At 40.2% G+C, this 19,650-nt stretch overlaps 1 protein-coding gene across 3 annotated transcripts in view; it reads left to right on the forward strand.

Moving 5' to 3' along the window:
* IGF1R (insulin like growth factor 1 receptor) overlaps window positions 1-19,650 on the forward strand; it is a 189,438-nt gene that overhangs the window by 140,829 nt on the left and 28,959 nt on the right. For all 3 annotated transcript variants that reach the window (XM_075045020.1, XM_075045021.1, XM_075045022.1), the window contains exons 3-10: window positions 3,239-3,551; window positions 6,158-6,303; window positions 8,100-8,244; window positions 14,671-14,885; window positions 16,881-17,007; window positions 18,288-18,526; window positions 19,005-19,172; window positions 19,379-19,583. In XM_075045020.1, the coding sequence (XP_074901121.1) occupies window positions 3,239-3,551; window positions 6,158-6,303; window positions 8,100-8,244; window positions 14,671-14,885; window positions 16,881-17,007; window positions 18,288-18,526; window positions 19,005-19,172; window positions 19,379-19,583 (1,558 nt within the window). The remainder of the gene's footprint in view (window positions 1-3,238; window positions 3,552-6,157; window positions 6,304-8,099; window positions 8,245-14,670; window positions 14,886-16,880; window positions 17,008-18,287; window positions 18,527-19,004; window positions 19,173-19,378; window positions 19,584-19,650) is intronic.

Genomic DNA, 19,650 nt, shown 5'->3' on the forward strand with positions numbered 1-19,650 from the left:
TTTAGTAAGATTTTTATAACGGGGATATCTGAGGCAACTGGCATGTAAGGCAGATAAGTCTTTTGTTGTTCATAATACGTGCTACACACACACACACACAAAAGTTCATGTTCTGCCTCTTCAAAGAAACAGGATACCCGTATTGTCTCCAGGCTGAAAACTATGCCAACGTTAGCAAAAACAAGCAAAAAGTAGGACTGAGAGAAAAGCAAGGTTGCTGAGCTTTTAAAAAATTATCTTTAAAAAGTTTTCAAGAGTTCTTGTTAAAATGGTTGTGATTAAAATATTACTATAGTTTTGAAAACCTGTTTCACTGATTGCCTTTTTCATGTGAACTTGTGTATCCGTCTGTGCTTCAATTTATATTTCTGTAGACAATAGTCAGCAGATTCACCAGGAGATGCAGGGAATCCTATTTATATAGCAGACTGTTCATGAATGACATTAAGGGAATACAAAACTCTTTCCCAAGAATGAAATAAACTCAGTCTTTTTCTACTATATTTATCTGAATACTTAATGTAGCAGCATTTTGGGGGTTTTGTTAGCAAATTGTCTAGATGAAAACAAAAAAATCCTGTAGTTAATACAACTAGTAATGAACTTTGTAGAGGCATGGGGGCTGTGTGGTTTGTTTTGTGGTTTTGTTTTATTTCTTAGTAGGGCTTTGAACTGGAAATGTAGCTACCACACGAAATCTTACTTCTGGCACCCACTCAGAACAGCAGTCCATCTGCTAGCAAGACACACTGATTTTTTTATTTTATTTATTTTTTTTTAAATCCCTTAGTAGTTGCACATGCAAGTCGTGCTGTATACATTAAGGTGAGAGGCAATTTGTGATGCCTTACTGAGGTAGCATCTGGGCAGACTTTACTCCTTTTACACTGATGCAGGTTACCATCAAAAAAAGAATATACATCTCCATGCTTTTCTATTTTTGCGTAAGGGTTTCGTGTGTATGGGTTTTTTCCTTTTCAAAAAAAAAAAAATCCAGCATTTTTACACAATGCATTATTTAGCAGTGATTTCCTGCTCTCAGTAGTCTTTACAACTAACTGGCTCTGCAAAAGTTTCTTAATTTGACCTGCATGTAGTATTTGCACTACCAGGGCAGGCATCAGTCATCCTCATGCTCCTACCTCCTTGTTCTCCTAGTCTCCCCCCTCTACCCCTCTTCTACTTTTTTGCCTGGTTTCACTCTGAAAAAATTGAGTATACAGGTATGGAGCAGTGTTGATAACAGCACTGCTGTTGGGTTATAATAGCAGTATGTGCAAGGAAAGGGCTGCAGGGTTAAGTTATGTTTCTTTTCTAATTGGAAGACAGATGAACTCTTGGGCAACTTCAACAGTACCTTCTCATACAGTAGATGTGCTGCATTCAATTCGGTGTATCCAAGCTATCTTTAATGCAAGTGGCTTGTGTTAGTGGTAAGTGGCTACGTATATACAAGTAATAGCACTGTCAGATGTTATAAGCAGGTCTGCTGATGATACTTCATAGCTACCTGCTATTATAGGGGAGATACTGTTAAGGCTGTCAGGTTACTTGGGGAGTACCTGCAGGTGGAATTTCCTCCACAAAATCTTTCTCAGCCTTAATTGTATAAGGAAAGCCCAGCTTCATACCCAGATGCTTAAACTTACAAAGTTGGCAGTTAGGACTTAAAAAAAAAAAATTGAATAAAATTAAGCAAGATCAATATAGAACCATTTTGATAAGAAATGCAAAACTCTCTGATGGCAGTTGTACAAATCATTTTCAAGGTGGACACTACCTTAAAGCTGGCAGGAAATGGCTTCTTGTAATCAAAACTTGATGTAGGATGTCTAGATCCTGATGCAGAGCTATGAACAGGGTTTTTTATATTATTGCTTAATAGCACTGTCATGCTTTTGGTCCCGTGTCATGATTGTGGTGCTCTGCTCAGTAGCATTGTAAAAACATACTGGAAAGCCTAGACCTCATTATGGGAAGAGGAGGGGTCAAGATTTTAGGCTGTTTAGTCCTGCATTAAAACAACACTGTAGTTGCAAACTACAATTGCAACTGTAAAAAATTAAAATAAATAAATTGCAATGCAGAACTTCTGTGGAACTGTCACAGTTTCATAAACATTGTCTTTCTCTACAGGCTGGGCTCTGCTGCTTCTGTGTTCATTCTGGGATACTAACTTCTTTGCTGGTTATATGCTTTTTGCTCAGATTGTTCATTTTAAATGTCTTGTGGTGATTTGCTTGGATCTCACTGTAGTTGTACTACTGAAATTTTTGTTTTATGCTGTTATTATTGGTACTGTGTTTTAGCTAAGTTAGAAATTGGAAAACAGTTACTTAATGCAAACCAGATTTCCTATCTGTGTTTGTTTACAGAGCCTCTGGCACACAACTCGCGTGGCTAAAAGGCCATACAACGCTGTAATCAAAATGTTGTTGTTACATAAATATAATGCTGCCACTTCTTTTGATGTAACAGTGGTGAGCTTGTCTGCTGACGATTCTGCTCTTTGTTCATGTCTTCCAAGCTGAAATGCTTTCACGTAAAACTAATGTGTCCATAAATTTGCACCCCATTTTTTCTCCCTTTCATATTTTGTTCTCTGAACCCAGAATTTGGGGATAAGGCAGAATTCTGTTATGCTCTTCAGGGGAAAATAGTAGCTCTGTGATTCCTCAGTATTTGATGTGTACCATCTGTACTTTATTAAACCTCATTTTGCATACATAAGCAACATTGGGATGCTACATTGGGGTCAACCTAACCATGTGTGCTACAGTATAGCAGTGCTTTATTGTACAAGTGTAATTAAGTTGTTTAAAGGAAGCTTGTCTTCTTGCCAGTAAAAGACCAATTTGAAGTACAAATAGGGAAGACAAGAAATGCTTAGAAAGACAATAAGTCAGCACTCAAAAAATTAACTGTAAAACTAGGGCTATGGAGTAGGTTCCAGTACTTGCCTGTTTCCATTATCTTATGTTGATATTGCTTTCAGCGGTTTTCCTTATTATTTAATTGGTTCATGTTATACATTTGATCTGAGAAAAAGATATTTTCAGGCCACTAAAACTGAGAAAAACAGAATTAATTTGTCAGTTTTACAGGAGTTTGTTCTTTTGCAGAGATACTCTAGAGCCCAGGGAATGAAAGCATAGATTATATATGGATCAGGGTTTTTCCTTTAATGCTATTTACTTTAATAGCCCTTGTTCATGCTACCTTGCTTTCTGTCTTGCAGTGTGCCCCAGCTCATGTGGCAAGCGAGCCTGTACAGACCAAAATGAGTGTTGCCATCACGAATGCTTGGGGAGCTGCACGGCGCCTGACAACAACACCGCTTGTGTGGCCTGCCGCAATTACTACTATGAAGGAGTCTGCATGCCCACCTGCCCTCCCAACACCTACAAGTTCGAGGGCTGGCGCTGTGTGACTAAAGAGTTTTGCTCCAAAGTCCCTGCCACTGAAACAAGTGAATATGAGAGGTTTGTGATTCACAATGATGAGTGCATGGCAGAATGCCCCTCTGGATTCATACGCAATGGGAGCCAAAGGTAATGCAGCTTCTGAAAAGTCCATCGGAGTTGTCATGTACAGGTTTTTCCACCCCATATTTTGTGGCAGCTTGTGACGCAAATTGGAGTAGGTAGAAATGAGAACATACGATGGGGAATAGCATGACTTCCTGATAAAGGCTTGCTTAGATGAAATCACCACTGAAAGATCTGGTTGTGTGTAGTCCTGTGCATTGTCAGGTGCCACTGATTGTTCTGAAGGACTTGGAGGTCAGTACAATGCAGAACTGGGTCTTCAAGTACATAGTAGCAAAATGAAAGTGAAAGCCCAGGAACACAAGGTTGGAGGTTGGCCGATGACCATTATCATACAGAACAAACTGTAGGAGTTATCTTGCTTCCCGTATTACTTGCTTTATGTGTGCTTGCATTTTAGACTCGTGTTCTTTAGTGTATTTAATTTTATTTTCCTTTTTTCACTGTTTCCAGAAGATAACAATGGTGTTTTAGAAGGGAGCAATCATGTAGATGATGGCAAAAATAATGCAGCAGCTGACTATTATACAGAATAATTTCTTGCAAGAATGTCATTCACCTACTCTTATTTAATTCTAACAGTTGGAGTGATGCATGCTTATGATTTTCTTATTTTGCCAGTGGTTTAAGCAAGCAGTCTTAGTTGCATACTGACCCTTGGAAGTCGTGGAATTTGAGTAAAGGATAGTCAGCATGCTAAAATCCGTAGTGCTTCAATACTGTGCTGAAATGATGTCTTTGTAGGCTGTTCTAAGATGTTGGGTTTTTTGGAAAGGTGGCTATGATGGTTCCTGCACTAGCTGTGTGCCTGTGCATGCATGTGTGTCATCCATTCCTTTGATCAAATAGTGAGGCAGTCTCTGGTTGACATTTGGATGTAAGCAACTTAACACTGCCTTTGCTTGAATCCAGATATTCACATGAGAAATGTTTCTTTTGTTATCTACTTGAGCTTGTAGTACCAGCTGTTTGAACCGCTTACACTGAAGTGCATGGCCATCCTATCTTATCTCAGTGTTGTGCTGCAAAGCTGCTGCAAAGATTGAAAGGAGCTGTAACTCAAGGCTAGTGAATATTTTGTTCCCCAGAGGTGGTGTTAACAAATAGTTGCAAATGGAAAGCGTTTCCAGCATTCTTTGTACATTAGTTGAATGCCTCTTGCTTGTGTCTGCAGCTTTTAGTGGTTTGTGGCATGTTATAGTGCAGGATTTTGAAATAGGAGCTTACTAGTGAGAAAAGGAAGCTTGTTTCTTTTATTGTTTATGGATGAAAAACTGTTGTTATCAATTTACCTGTTTCTTTAAGCCTCAAGAAAGTGAGTCAGTTTCTTTTAAAAAGAATAAATATTAAGTCTGTGTTCATTGGTGTTGTCATCAGAAGCCTTTGTCTTTGGAGCTGGGTTTGCTTTTTTCTTTTTCATTTTTCCCCTCTAAAGCGATAAGGTGGAGTAAGTAATAATGAAATATGAAGGAAAGTGCTGGAACAAATTGAAAAATAAATATGACCTTGAATCGGGAAAGACATTTACCAAGAGGAGTGATCAGAGGGCATGTTTCATACATACATGGAGTGTTCAACTTTGAGATGAGTATGCAGACAGTATAACATGGAGCCTTTAAAAAGCTGCTGTAGCTAAAGGCTAGTTTGACCTGAGTTCTTGCTCCTTGAGTTTGGCCACTAATGCTTGTGAATGCTTGTGAGTATAAGAAGCAGCAGTGAGCCTGTGCTTCAGTGTTTCCTCCCAGCTTCTGGCAATCTGATTTCTCCAAGTTCGGGGCTATGTCTGTCTTGGTGTTTTATAGTCACTGGTGGACCTGTTCTCTTTCCATCTGTGTAATCCATTTTGAACCTGCTTAGACTTCTGACCTGTCACTCCCAATTCCTGTTGCAAATTATTTTTGCCTTGCATCAAGATGCATCCTTCTGTTTGCTTAAACTTGCTGCTTTAATACCTCTTAAGCTATAAAAAATAGTGACTAATTCACCACTTGCTTTCTCCATATCACTCCTGACTGTACGCTCCCACGGTTGTCTTTCCTGAGTTAAAATGTCCAGGAGCTTGGAATTCCCTAGTGCTGAGCTTCAAATGTTGGTTTAAGGGCATCGAGACAGACAACATTTATAAGACCTTGAACAGTATTTTCCCATCTCCAGTTCCTGAGTGGCCTATTTTTGGAGGTTGGGCCTGGATTAGCATGAAACTTCACAGCTCTCTGAAGTTGTCTGCATAAATGAGAAGGGTGGTCTTTCTGGGTATAATTAAGTTAGAGTAAATGCACAAATACAAGGGCACTGGGTTTTACCTGAAGTGCCCTTCACTTTGGAAGGACCACAAAGCCTTTCAGAAGCGGACAGTGGGTATGGGTCCATTCATTCACTCCTGTGTTGCTGTAAATGGGAGGTAAGATGCTGCAGCCTCTTAAGTCCAGTGGGCAAGTGTGCTAATTTATCTGCAGCCCTCTGCAATAATATGGTAACTTTCATTCTAACTTGAAGGATTCGTTTAAGCTTTAGAGGGAAATGTCTTTCAAAATTTAACTCAAAGCAGTCCATAGACTTAAGAGGTGTGTATTGTTGCTTATTTTCAGTCTCCCTTTCTTTCCTGACAGCATGTTCTGCAGTCCTTGTGAGGGGCCTTGCCCCAAAATTTGTGAGGACGGGAAAACAAAGACCATTGACTCTGTCACGTCGGCACAAATGTTGCAGGGATGCACAATACTCAAGGGAAATCTGCTGATTAACATCCGTCGTGGAAGTAAGTGATTGTCCTCCCTTTATGAACCTCTGATAAGGCTGCTTTTAATATTTTTCCTTTTGTCTGTCAGCATAATGATAAGAACATTAAAAACTCAGCAAACTGTTTGCTTTCCAGTCCTATAGCAGTGTTCCTGTTTGATTTGGCCCACTGTAGCCCTGTTCTCCAGCATGCGGATGGAATAGGTATTCAGCTACTGAGTTGTAAGGCACTGAAAGCTGGTATTTTTGTTAGCTTTTTTGGCAGGACAGGGAGCCAGGATTAGGCAGTGAGATGAGCAGTAGTCCCAAAGGCATAATAAAGGCCTGAGAAGGTGGAAAAGTCGAAAATCCTTGCATCTGGGTAGGTAAATAACTTGTCTGCAAGTAAGGCATGGCACTGTAAGACTGCATATCCTCACTTTTTAAGGCAAGGTGTGGTGTCTTGCTAAAACATGGAATCCAGAGTGCTGAGAGCTCACATAAAGCCTAGCGCTGTGCCTCTGGATGGTCATCATTAGTGAGCTGGCCACCTTTGTCACATGTCTAGAACAAGCTCTGGATTAAATTTGTCAGAGCAGTGATTCATCAGCCAGGGAAGTGTTGACAGTTGATGAACTCTTAAAAGCAGAGTAAAAATCACTGTTAGTTTTTATTGGAAATGTATCTCTGTATGGAAGGTCCCTTTTGGTTTCCTGCATAAGGTTGGAAGATTGAGATATATTTGATTCCCTTCCTCCTGCTGAATGAAAACTTCAGGGTTTAGAAACAGCAGCATGTGGATTATTTCACTTGTGGTCCTGCTGCTACAGGTACAATCTTTCCCTTATGGGAGATGTTCCAGTTACCCGTGGAAAGTGTGGGGGTTTTTATTTTTTAGGTATTATGTTAGAGTGCTGAAGAGCATCTGCTTCCTCCCAGCTTATTTGGTATGGCAACCAAGCATTGGTATTTGGTAATTGGGCTTCCCAGCCATCTGTTAGGACTTGTTTATGGCAGCAAACATACCCCATAGCAGCTTCTCCCATCCTGAGTGCTTAAAACCTTCCCCTCACAACTGCAGTGTAACTCTGCAGGATAATGACACCATGCAATGGGCATGGGCTAGGGGTTGCCGAAGGTAAGGACTTCAAAGCTTCAGTCTTGTGAAGGTTGGGGTATTGCAGACGTAGGCAGGGACGGTATAGTTCCTGGGGAGGGGGCAGTACTGAAGAGTAGAGCTTGCTCTGCGGTCATTTTAGTAATTTATTATAGAAAATCACCTTTAGTGAGCTATAAGGAACATGCTCCATGGCATGAGGACACCCTTACAGTTTTATCTTTGCTGTTTCATAAAGAGTTCTCATTTTTGTAGCCAAAGCTTTTTAGGTCACTGAAAGCAATGCTTTATGCCCCACAGAAGACCGATAGCATACCTCTTCATCTTCAGTCTCATTCTCTGTTTACCAATGGAGCTTTCTGCCTGAGCTTTGCTCCGGTCTCACGGATGTGTACATTTACACAAGGGTCTTTTCATCCCTGCCAGAATGCTGGCTCAACGTTTGGTGCTGGCTTCAGAGTGCAATGTCCATGGAAAAAGCAGGTATACCAGTATGGAAAAGCAAGACTGGTTTTCCACGGTTGATCTGTGGCTTTATTTTGCCCTTCAGCCATCTATCTGTACAGGCAACTGTTACTGGGGGAGGACTACCAGTGTGTCTCATTTTCAAAAGCAACAAATACAGACATTTTCTTTTACTGAGCTAATAGTGCATTAAGCAAAATAGCAGTTAAAGCTATGAATTCTGCAATAATAAAATTACATTTTTCTTACTGTAGATAACATTGCCTCAGAACTGGAGAATTTTATGGGCCTGATTGAGACAGTAACAGGGTATGTGAAGATTCGTCACTCCCATGCATTAGTCTCCCTGTCTTTCTTGAAGAACCTGCGGTATATTCTGGGAGAGGAACAGGTGGACGGGTAAGTGTTCAGATATCTGTAGATGCAATTTTACTTTAATAGAAAGCTGCAGAGAATAAGTCCCCTAGTAAACAGTCACGTACCATTTATAGAATCTTCTCTTTCACTAATACACAGTGTTTTTGTCCTAATGAACATCATTGCGCAGTCATCGTTCATTTGGATTGCTATCCAAATCAGCATATTAAATTGAGTATATTAAAAGTATTTTTATGGTAACTGTGCTGCTGTTTTTCACTTTAGGTTTTTCTAGGGAGATTCTTGACATTGATAGGTGTCTTCATTTGTTCTTTTTGCTCTGTTTGAGAAAAGAGCATCTTCAGAAACAATTGGATTTCCTTGCAATTCTTTACTGTTGGCTCTTAGCAGAGTTTTATGGAGAATGTCAGCTGAAGGGAAACCTGAAGTTTACTAACTAGGGAGAGCAACTGGAAGTGACCTAACTAATATGAAATAGATTGCAAGTTGCAATTGTTTGCAACTCCTTGAGATGCTAACATTAAATGAAGTATCTATTGAGCAGGAGAAAGACTGGTCAGGAAAAGTAAAGTTGATCCCTTGTAATGTTTGCTGTGGGTTATATTGCTTCTATAATTACACAATGTGTGATATTTTTTGCTGTATGTAACTCTTCTTTTCCTATAATGATAAGAGATAGTTGAGACAAGCTTTCATCTCCGCAAAACTTGCAGTGCTGAGGTGTGCTGACGATCTTTCAGCCAACTGCCTTGCTTTCTCTTCTTCAATCAAGTAGCCATCCCAAGTTTAAACCAGTGTTCTCTGGAAGAAATAAGTTTCCCTCAGGAATGACAGAACTATTAAATGAAGGATTTTGGGAAATCATATAAGAAAAGGTGGTGGGAGGGTCATGGGAAAGGTTGCTTGAGTCTAATTTATCTGCTCCGACAGGATAAAGTTATAGTGTGAGGGATTCTTCACAACCTCCCTCTTTCTCTCAGGCTAGTCTTTGGTCAGCCTTAAATTCTTAAAATTCCACCATCTGACAGAGTGAGTTAAAGGGCAGCTCTTCATCCTGCACTTGAAAAGCATGCTGTCTTTTTCAGTAAGAACACTGGCTCTACGGAAAAGCTTGCTTCTAGTTGCAAATCCTAGAGGCTTGTCACTTTGCCGAGCACAAGGCTCATTCAGCCCACTTACGATGTGGCGTGCTCTCACAGATAACTCCAATTATCGATTTGTCTTTTCTTCTCTCACCCTCTCTTTCTTGCTCTCTTTAAATTTGAGTTTAGCTTTGTGTTTCAAGTAGTAATTATGTCTTTGGTACCTTGTATGTCAGCAAGCAGAGCTGATATGAAGGGAAATGGCAGGTTTTTAAATTGGATACCCAAATAGAGAAGTAAATAGGTGCAGCTTTGGAGAGGGAAAATGGGGCTGAGTGGAGGAGGTAAAATAGATCTATAGTTAAGACCTACTTGTGCTAAAATTCACCCATGCTAGGACATTCCTACAGTTACATACTTTGGGTCAGGGGCAGGCTCTTTGCTTGGAAAAAGCCTAGCATAATTTAGGCATTACCACTTTTCCAACAATACTTAGATGGAAGTAGGCACCTGGCAAGGAAGGACTGAGCTTGAACAATTACTTTGGCAGAGTTATGAACAACAGGGAGCAGGGTCTTAACCTGGGAAGTACTGGTCTGCTGGAACAATAGCTGTTTATGCCAGCATTGCCTTGGAGGGTGAGAGGGAGGTTAACTTGAGATCCATTATGATAGTTGTTCATTACACAACTGACCCCACCACCACCATCCCTTTTTTTTTTATTGAACTGGACTAACAAAACAGTACTTCAGTATTTCTTTCTTCCTTATTCAGTTTCTGGTGCCTGCCTTGGTTATCACAGAAAATGGAAAGGTTACTTTGGTTTTGGAGTATTCATTACCTCTTTTGAACACTATGTCTGTAGTGAATGTGCTCCCATGGCAATAAAAAAATTTCTCTTTGGAAATAGGGAAACTGAAATGGAGATGTGCTGGAGGGGTCTTGGTGTCTGTTGCAGGATTTTGATTCCTAGTCTGGTGTTCACTCTGCCAGGCCCCTCTCTCTCCTCTGCTGGGGCACTGTGTGTTCATTGCTGTCATCGACTGCAACTGCCATGTTGATGGATGGCACGTGGGCAGCACTTCTCAAAGCACCTCCAGGTTAGGTACCTGGAAAATGAGCAATTTGTGGCCTTCAGGAGCAAGCAAGGAGATGGTGACTGAGGAAGAGTGTCTGTTGTGGCACTGACCGGCTGCTGATGTTGTGTTTCAACTTCTGCAGCAAACTGGGGGCAATCTCTATAAGAGCAAAACACCCCCCATCCCTGCCCTGTTTTCTGCATCATTTTGAAGCAGAGACATCAGTAGCTGTCAGGCTTGTTGGAAGGTGTGAACAGGATCTCTAGCTGTTGTGTGGCTCCTCGCTGAAGACTTTACTGTTTGTTTTCTTGGGATCATTATTGTCAGATTATGGTGAATTCAGGCAGTCAGCATGATAGCAGCAGGGCTTGTTCTAGCCACAGCATTTCAACAAAGCAGTCACCCTGTGTGTGAGAGTGTTTTAGGAATGAATAACACCCTCTGGGCTGGTGGTAAACACGGGTGGTGAGCATGTCTGCAGTGGCAGGCTTCCATGGGGGAGTGCTCCTCAGCTTGTTTTTTGTTTTAAGAGGAGTCTGTAAAAACACTGTTTCTCAGCCATCCATGTGCAAGTGAACTTTCAAAAAGTGAGTTGGGGAGTTTGTACACTGAGGTGTGAGGCTGGATTTGTGTGGGGGTTTAAGAAGCTCATCAGTTCACCTTTTTGAACCAGACAAGAAAACACTGAACTTTTATTAGTATTAGTAAGGTACATTACTTCCAAATCCATGGGTTAGTATAAAAGCCCCTAGTTTCCTACCCATGTATTTGCCTGTGGAGATGCAATTCTTGGCCAAAATCAGCTGTTTCTAAGTTGCTTACAATTTATGTTAGCAAGGTGTGTTCAAGTATCTATTAGTGACAAGTATTTTGTTAATAACCTCAGTGGTTCTGTTTGAAGTGTTGGTGGACAAACACAAGCAAAAGAATATACCAGCATTATTAAAACATTAGCAATGTTTTGGAAATTTGATAAAGCTCAGGCTTGTAGAGAAATGCTGAAGAATGAACCTGCTTAAAGAGAGACTATCAAATGGAGCATTTTGTTCCAGTATTGTCCTCTGTATTGTTCTCTGTTGTGGTATTGTGTTATATATGTTTGACTTCGTTGTCAGGTCCTCATCGGGGATCAGGGTCACACTGTGATACAGGTGTAGAACATATACCATATTAATAGACAGTTTCTAGCCAACATGTGGCATGTTCTGTGTATTTAAAGCAATAAGAGTTTTCCTTTTCTCCTGTCTCTTTCTGGTTGATGTCCCAGCTATCTGGTCTAGTGGGATTTTTCTGTCTTTCTCATCATTGTAGCACTGAGAGATGAAAGTTTTCTATTCTGTATGTCCTGCAGGGTTGCTCGTCTTGTCCCAGGGTAGTCAGCCTGCCATAAACCTTTGCTGTCTGGTCATCTTCTGTAGCCAGCTCATCCAAGTGCTCTCCTTCACAGTCCTATGCCAGTTCTCATTCCCTTTTTGGTGCAAATCACTTCCCTTTACAGAACATGCATTGCACTCTTATTAACAGTGCACTTATCTGGTCATTACCCCTTTCAGGAGCTTTTTGTGTCCTGTATGCTACGGAAGGGATAAAGGTTGATTGAAAGCTTGTTGAAATGTTTTCGTCACCCACGTCTCCTTTTGGTTTGGATCTCATGTTCTGCTTAATAGCTTTACAGTGGATGAATGTGCCAGATCTAGCATTGTGTGCAGATACAGTGTGAAGCAGGTTTTTAATGTATGCAGTCAATACTGCTGTGGGTGCTCTACAGTTGGGGATACACATCATGTTGTAGGAATTCTCTCCTGTGGGTGTACATGGGTTATGCAGGTTGTCTTGAGGCTTTTTATGGCAAGCCTGGGACCAGATGTGCCTCCTGCTCCTGTTCAGAGGTTTAGCCTGTCCTTCAGGCCATAATCTCCAGTCACTACATTAGTTACTGTCTCCAGGGTTTGACTGGCAGTGCTTTGTTTTCCTACAGTGAATCTTTTTTTCTTTCCATGCTATCTTCTTTGGCATCCTGATTTTTTCCACAGCTGTTAGAGCCAAAGTCTGATATGTTTATTTATAACTTTATTTAAAACCTAAGCCCTAAGTGCAGTCTGGTTGCCCCCTGCTCCATCTTTCAAGCCATGCAGTGCTGCACCACTCCTGTGACTGAGACTATATATAGCCCTCCAAATGTGGTTTCCCTGGTGCTTTGAATGATGCTAGAATAACTTCCACTAATTTATACTTTCATTGTATATATTAACCCTTAGGACCTGTTTGCCTTGCTTCAGATAGCTGCTGAAACTTGTGCAGCTGGCTTTGACGTACAAGCCACACTAACTCCCAACTCTCGCCCAGTCACTGTGCAGTTGTGTAAAGCACCAGCGTGTACTTGATTTGCCTCATTTATTCACACTCTTGAAAGCTTAGCCACATTGCTTTGATCCAAGAATTATCTCTAGTGTCTAAAGAATAATTGCCGCGGTTGTGAGCAGGAGACAAGCTAGGCTGTTATTTAATATTTAAGATGGTTTCTGTAGTCATGGAGGCACACCTCTGTTTATTGTGTTCAATCTGAGTCCAGTTTTTTGGTCTTTCCTGAAGAGCTTAGTTGTCATCACTTAATCATGTGGTTAATTATGGTGAAGTGTCATCTTTTCAGCAGTGCACAGGGAGCTGCAGGGATTTTAGTCATCTATAACAGTAATAGGTGTCTCAAATAAACACAGTTTTTGGTAATGTCTGTCAAATCCCATATGCAGTTTAGCATCCTTGTTCTCTCCTGACAAGATGCATTTAAAGCACAAATGTGTATATACTCCATTGTCAGCTGAGCACATTCTTCTTTGCATCTGTCTGAAGTGGTACCAGGTATATTGACTTCATCAGCAATCAAGTCCTGAATAATTAGAGGACAGCTGGAAATAGGAGAAACCACTTCTCTTTTGCATTGTTCTGAAAATACACTCAGCATTTTGGTATGTTACAAGAAACTGCAACTGTGGCCTGCGCAGACTGCAACCAGAATGCACAGGTTTCACTTCAGGTTGGGTGAGGGAGGAATTAATGCAAAATTCTAAATGACATAGTTGAAGGAAAGCCATAAATGAGTATTAAGTCAGCTTCTTCTGAGCCCCATGGTTGTCTGCCATGTTACCCTGCAGAAACTCTGACTGTAGTTAAAAGGATTTGTAGAAAGCCTAGTTTAACTATGTTGATGTGTGCTTACCAATGCAAAATGGCTTGCAGAGGTTGCAAGGCTTCATTGTGTTAATAATGGATTTCATGCTGATGTAGTTAACGTTGGTGGCACTTTCTGCAGAAATATAATAAATGCTGCCATGATGGGTTGGTTTGATTTAGGTTCATCAGGTACACAGACCTTTAACTCATTTCCCGATTGTGCATTCCTGTCCCTGCTATCCCAAAATGTGTCTTTGCAGGTGGTGTCTTGCTGCTGGTGTAAAGCCTATAATCTTGCTTCGGCTGCACCTGGGTTGTTTGGGTTTTTTTCCAATTCAGGACAATTGAGTGGTACTGGGAATTTCTTCTTAACATATAATAGGATTTCCACACACAACTTCGTATTTAGTTTCTGTGGAAATAAAGGATGTTCATGTTATTCCACTGCTGTGCTTAGGGAATAGGCTCAGCACATACTGCTGCCTGTGTTGTTAGTTCTGTACTTTGAAGTCTGGATCCTGTGCTGTGCAGTCAGTGCAACTGTTTACTGTCAGGTTTTGATGTATAGGTGCAACCGTACTTGGCACGGTGTAGGATATCTTTATTGGGCCAAGAGGTAAACTAAGACAGAGAGGCAAGGAAACCTCACTATGCAAATTCTTAGAGTTGCTTTTGTAAACATAAGTTTGTGATTGTATTTTATTGTCAGAACTGCATCGTGCTTTTCCTCCCATGAGGTGTGTAAGGTTATTGCTTCCCATTTGCCACAGAATGGAAAATCCAGTGTAGAGACCTGCTGTTCAGAGGACATGAATTTATATTTCTCATAGCAGCTTCTATACAATTATTAAAACACGTGTTGGAGTGGGCTTTACATGGTGTGGTGTCAGCCTTGAAGTCCTGTGTTACAGTCATTTCCCTGCCCTCTGACCAAAGTGAGCATTCAGGGAAAACTTGCTCCATGGGAGAGAGGAAAATCCTTTAATCTGCTGAACACCAATTTAAAGTAATAAGAGGAAACATAGTGTTTTAAGGTTTTCTTATATTAAGGTATTCTTGGTTGGAATTGGCTATGAATTAAAACTAAAGTTTTTCCTTCAAAAATTTCCTTCTAGGAATTATTCCTTTTATGTGCTTGACAACCACAATCTTCAGCAGCTGTGGGACTGGAACCATCATAACTTGACGATCAAGGAGGGGAAAATGTACTTTGCATTTAATCCTAAATTGTGTGTTTCTGAGATTTACCGTATGGAGGAAGTTTCAGGAACCAAGGGACGACAGAGCAAAGGAGATATAAATCCAAGGAACAATGGGGAGAGAGCCTCTTGTAAGTAAACAAACAAAAAAAATTTCAAGGCAAACTGCATAGGAGGGTGTCCCAAAAAAAACCAACCCAACACACTGCCATGTTGCTGACCATTACAATATTTAGAGTTTAGAAATTAAGTAGGCTTTCAGTCATTCTACTTGTTCAGTTTCTAAAATGTAGCTGTGAAAGTATGTTTGCATGTATGGAAAATTGTGTGGTTATGTAGTCACTTTCTCATCTGTAAAAAAAGTTTGATGAAGGTGACTGCTTTCCAAATACCATTTTTTGTGACAGCAGCATCATATGACAATAGGAACATACCTGGGAAATGAGAAATAAAATTCAGTGTTTTGGTGTATCCAATGAGGAGCAGTTTCTTGGTTTCCTTTGCAAGTGTACATCATTATAGGTGTTTTCCTCTCTCAGATATCTGCTCTTTCTTGATACTAAGGAAGCTGCTGAATAACAATTCCAGAGACACCAAAACAAACTTTATTATGTTCATGCTTCTTCTCAGCTCCTACCAAATATTGTACCTTGTTGCTAGAAATGCTTCTTGTAAACTCAGTTTTCTGTGCTTTATTTTCAAATTATTTGCTTTTGAATTGAGAACACTTTTTAGTCTTCTAATGTATTCCTAAATGTCAGTGTCTCTGCATTTAATTTTGGATTCTGCAATGGTCAAAGTTATTGGAAAGTCCTCTTTTGGCTTCGGTGGTCTGCATGTCAGGTCTCCAGGTGTAACCAGCACATGTAAAAGCAATCTCTCATCTAGGAATTAAGGTGACAGAATGCTTACAACTTTGACCTCATACTCAAACTCTTAGAACTGACAGTGCATTTTTCTTTGGTCTTTGTGGTGTTCTTGGAGCTGAGTAAATTAAAATGGATCTTGTGTATAAGTCAAGTCCCCTTGTTCTGGATGGTGTTTACAAAAGTAGGACATGTACTCTGCTGAATGTCTCTTTAGGCACAATGCATAAATGCAAATGGCATAGATCCTTGTTGTAAGCACACTCCATTCTTTGCACATTCAATAGAGCAAAGGCTTGCAGTCCTGGAGGAGTTACAGACACACAGCCAGTCCTTACTACCACTGAGGCTAGTGCCAGCCACTGCCTGTTTTTTTCAAAACCATTACAGAAAGCTTTCTGACTCTGAGAAGGGGAAAAGAATCAACAAAAGCTAAACTGCCTTTGAAAAGATAGCACCAATAGAGCCAGTGTACATGAGGGTGAAAACCCCTTTATTTTCAGAGACTTCTATGGAACATTAGAAACTAAGTTACAGTAGACACTTAGAACACAATTTTTTCATCCAAGAATTAAGTTTTTAAAATGCTATTTTGTTTTGGATCAGAAAGCTCAGTGAGTTGGTAGGGGGAAGCCATTCATTTCAAAACTGCCAGCTTCCATCCAGCTCTGTTCAGAAGAGTAGCTGGAAGCTGCTGCCATCAAATGGTTGTGCTGTATATGAACTGAGTTTTGGAGTTCTTGGTCCAGCCTCTCATGAATAGGAATGTAAACTCCTTTGTCCTTTCCATGTTGTCCATTCCCCAGAAGAACAAACTGTAGTTGTCAAAAGTTGTCCTGGAAAGTGAGAGCACACAGGCCAGTTACTGCTCTGCACGTACATTGGAGTTCGGTGATGAACTTAGTGCTTCTAAACCAGTCCTGTGAATGACCAGGACTTCATTCCTCAGTCAGGGAGAGTCTGAAGTAGTTTTCAAGAGCTTTCTGATGATGCATTACAAGAAAATCTGCTTCAGAAAAAATAATAACAAGTAGCTCCAGCATATTCTAAAATGATTGCCAAGGTCACTGCTTGCCCTTAAGCACTCAAATGTAGTAGGATGAAATATGAAGCTCTACAGAGACAAAGGCTGTTGGTGTACTGTGGTATCATAGGCACTACTGGAAAGGCTAGTTAGCTAAAACTGATACCGAAGAAATAGCAAAAACTAATAGGCCATGTGATGCTAACTCTGTCATGTCCTGTCCTTTTCTATTGCAGGTGAAAGCCACATTCTGCGTTTTGTTTCCAACACTACACTCAAAAATCGGATTAAACTAACATGGGAACGGTATCGCCCTCCAGATTATAGAGATCTCATTAGCTTCACTGTTTACTACAAAGAAGCGTAAGTAGATGTCGTCAGAGACTGATCAGGGCAGTCCAAGAGATAGTAGACAATTCTACTCTGACTGTTGGATATCTCATCCAGTTTACATGTTTCATCCTCAAATTCTACTTTCGTTCATATTCTTTTCTTGGTGGAATACAAACCCCCTTTAAAAAGAGTATTGTTTTGATTGAAGCCTACAAATGAATTCCAAATCCATCAGGAAGTTTCAAATTTGGGGGGAAAAAAAAAAAAAAAAAAAAGATGGATGGCTTGGCTGTTCTCAGGGGCCTAATTTGGAGCTCTTCGTAAGTCATGTCATGTTTACCAAGATCTTTTCCTTTTCTAGTCATGGTATTGACTAGAGAGCATCACAGCTCACGAGTTTGCCCTATTGCCTTGATGACTTGTCTGCTCAGGGTTTGGGTTATTTAGATTAACTAGCATTGGTAGTTTTCTGTATTAGCGTCTCTTGATAATGAAGGAGTGGTGCAGTTACTGGAGACACCCTAATTTCTTGGGAGGTGTCTCTGCCTTTGCACATCCTTCTAGTGTCTCAGATTTAAAATAGTAAAAAATACGAATAGGCACACTAATAACTCTCCAGGCAGTTTGGAGGTGTGAAAGGGAGGTTCAAAATGTTGATAATGACATTCTGCGAGACACAGAAGCACAAATTGTTAATGTCCAGCATGGCTTGAAAGAGAATATCATTGTGACGGTGTACTGTCATGCAATAAACTTAGCGCTGATAAGTCTATAGTAATTAAAAACAAGAACAGTACTTGATATGCTCTTGTGCCAGTGTTGTAACTTACAAAAAGTAGAACTATGTGACTATATAAGTGTGTTTGTATTGTGTGGAAATAAAATGGGAAAAAAAGCCTGTTGGATTGGTCAAGGCCAGTCATGGAAGCTTGGGTTCTTTATGGTAAAAAACTCAGCCACTGTCAATAACTGTTTTGAGTTGCTTCTGTTTCATTTATGCTTAGCTAAAGTCTAAATATGTCTGAAGCATTTCAGTGTCTGTTTTGGATAAAAAAAGATAAACATAGTGTTTTCTTGGAGAAATTTACCGTATTACTAGTGACTGAAGGGAAGACCTGCAGCTAAAGCTGAACTCTGAGGTTTGTAGTGCTTAGAAATAAATAAGAATTTTATTCTGTTTTATTCTGCTATGGAAAACAAGTAAGCTTTATTTGTTTCATTGAGCAACATTGAATTGAGGCACTCTCATAAATACATGATAATTTTTAGGAGAAAATATTTTGTACTATTTTTTTCTTTTAATATTTCAGACCATTCAAAAATGTGACAGAGTATGATGGACAAGATGCATGTGGCTCCAATAGCTGGAACATGGTCGATGTTGACCTGCCACCAAACAAAGAGAACAATCCTGGAATTCTACTGCAGGGATTGAAACCTTGGACTCAATATGCCATTTATGTGAAGGCTGTTACCCTCACAATGATGGAAAACCATCATATACATGGAGCAAAAAGTGAAATTGTATATATACGAACCAATGCTGCAGGTGAGATCCTAGGCTCTTGGGTAAGAAGTTGGTAACACTGCAGGTATGCTACTGTATTATTATGTGATTTCTGTTGTTAATACAGAAATTGAATTTAAGTGCAGATGACATGCATAATGCTAGAAAGTTTCAGTAATTATGAAAGCAACATTAAGATTCGAATTAAAACTCCGTAGTTGCTCAGACATTATTTTCGTTGGGAACTATGGGAGTTTTTTGGAGTTAGGATTTTGGACTTTGTTCCATTGGTGAAGGTGAATTTAAGTACAGCTTTGGATTGGGACTGTACGTGGTTGCAGTTGAATCCTTAATAACGGTTGTTGGTGTGGCATAAGTAGGAAATCTTTTATAGGATGGTGTTTTTTCTTGCAGCGTAGAAATGGATTGGGATTCATTTTGAAAGCCTGTATTGAAATACATTGTAGAATGCTCTAGACTTAAATAACTTCTTTTTCTTTTTTTCTTCTTTCCTTTCCAGTGCCATCCATTCCCTTGGATGTTATTTCAGCATCCAACTCCTCATCCCAACTGATTGTGAAATGGAATCCTCCCTCTCTTCCCAATGGCAACCTCTCATACTACATTGTACGATGGCAGCAGCAACCTCAGGACAGTTACCTTTACAGACACAATTACTGTTCCAAAGGTAGGAAAATGAAATGCGGTTGTGTTGAAATGCCTGTGACTCTTCCCTGCCAGTGCACCTTATTGACAAGAGCTAAAGCCTGTGCCCTGCTTCACAACTCTTTTGTGAATAACAGCAAGTAGAAGGGAGTAGGTAAACATGGATTGTTGCTGTATTCATAATATGGAGAGAAAAGAAACAAGCTGCCTCTATTCTTTTCTTTTAAGATAAAGTCCCAATTCGAAGATATGCTGATGGGACCATTGATACAGAAGAAGCTACTGAACCCACCAAGCCAGAGGGCTGTGGGGGAGAAAAAGGACCTTGTTGTGCTTGTCCCAAGACAGAGGCAGAAAAGCAAGCTGAGAAGGAGGAGGCAGAGTACCGGAAAGTCTTTGAGAACTTCCTTCACAATTCCATCTTTGTCCCCAGGTGATGGATTTTGGACACTTTCTCTTTGCAAGTGGGGCTAATAATTTTATTTTTTACCATTTCGTAG

The sequence above is a fragment of the Buteo buteo genome, chromosome 13 (genome assembly GCF_964188355.1).
Source record: "Buteo buteo chromosome 13, bButBut1.hap1.1, whole genome shotgun sequence".
Classification (NCBI taxonomy): Eukaryota; Metazoa; Chordata; class Aves; order Accipitriformes; family Accipitridae; genus Buteo; species Buteo buteo.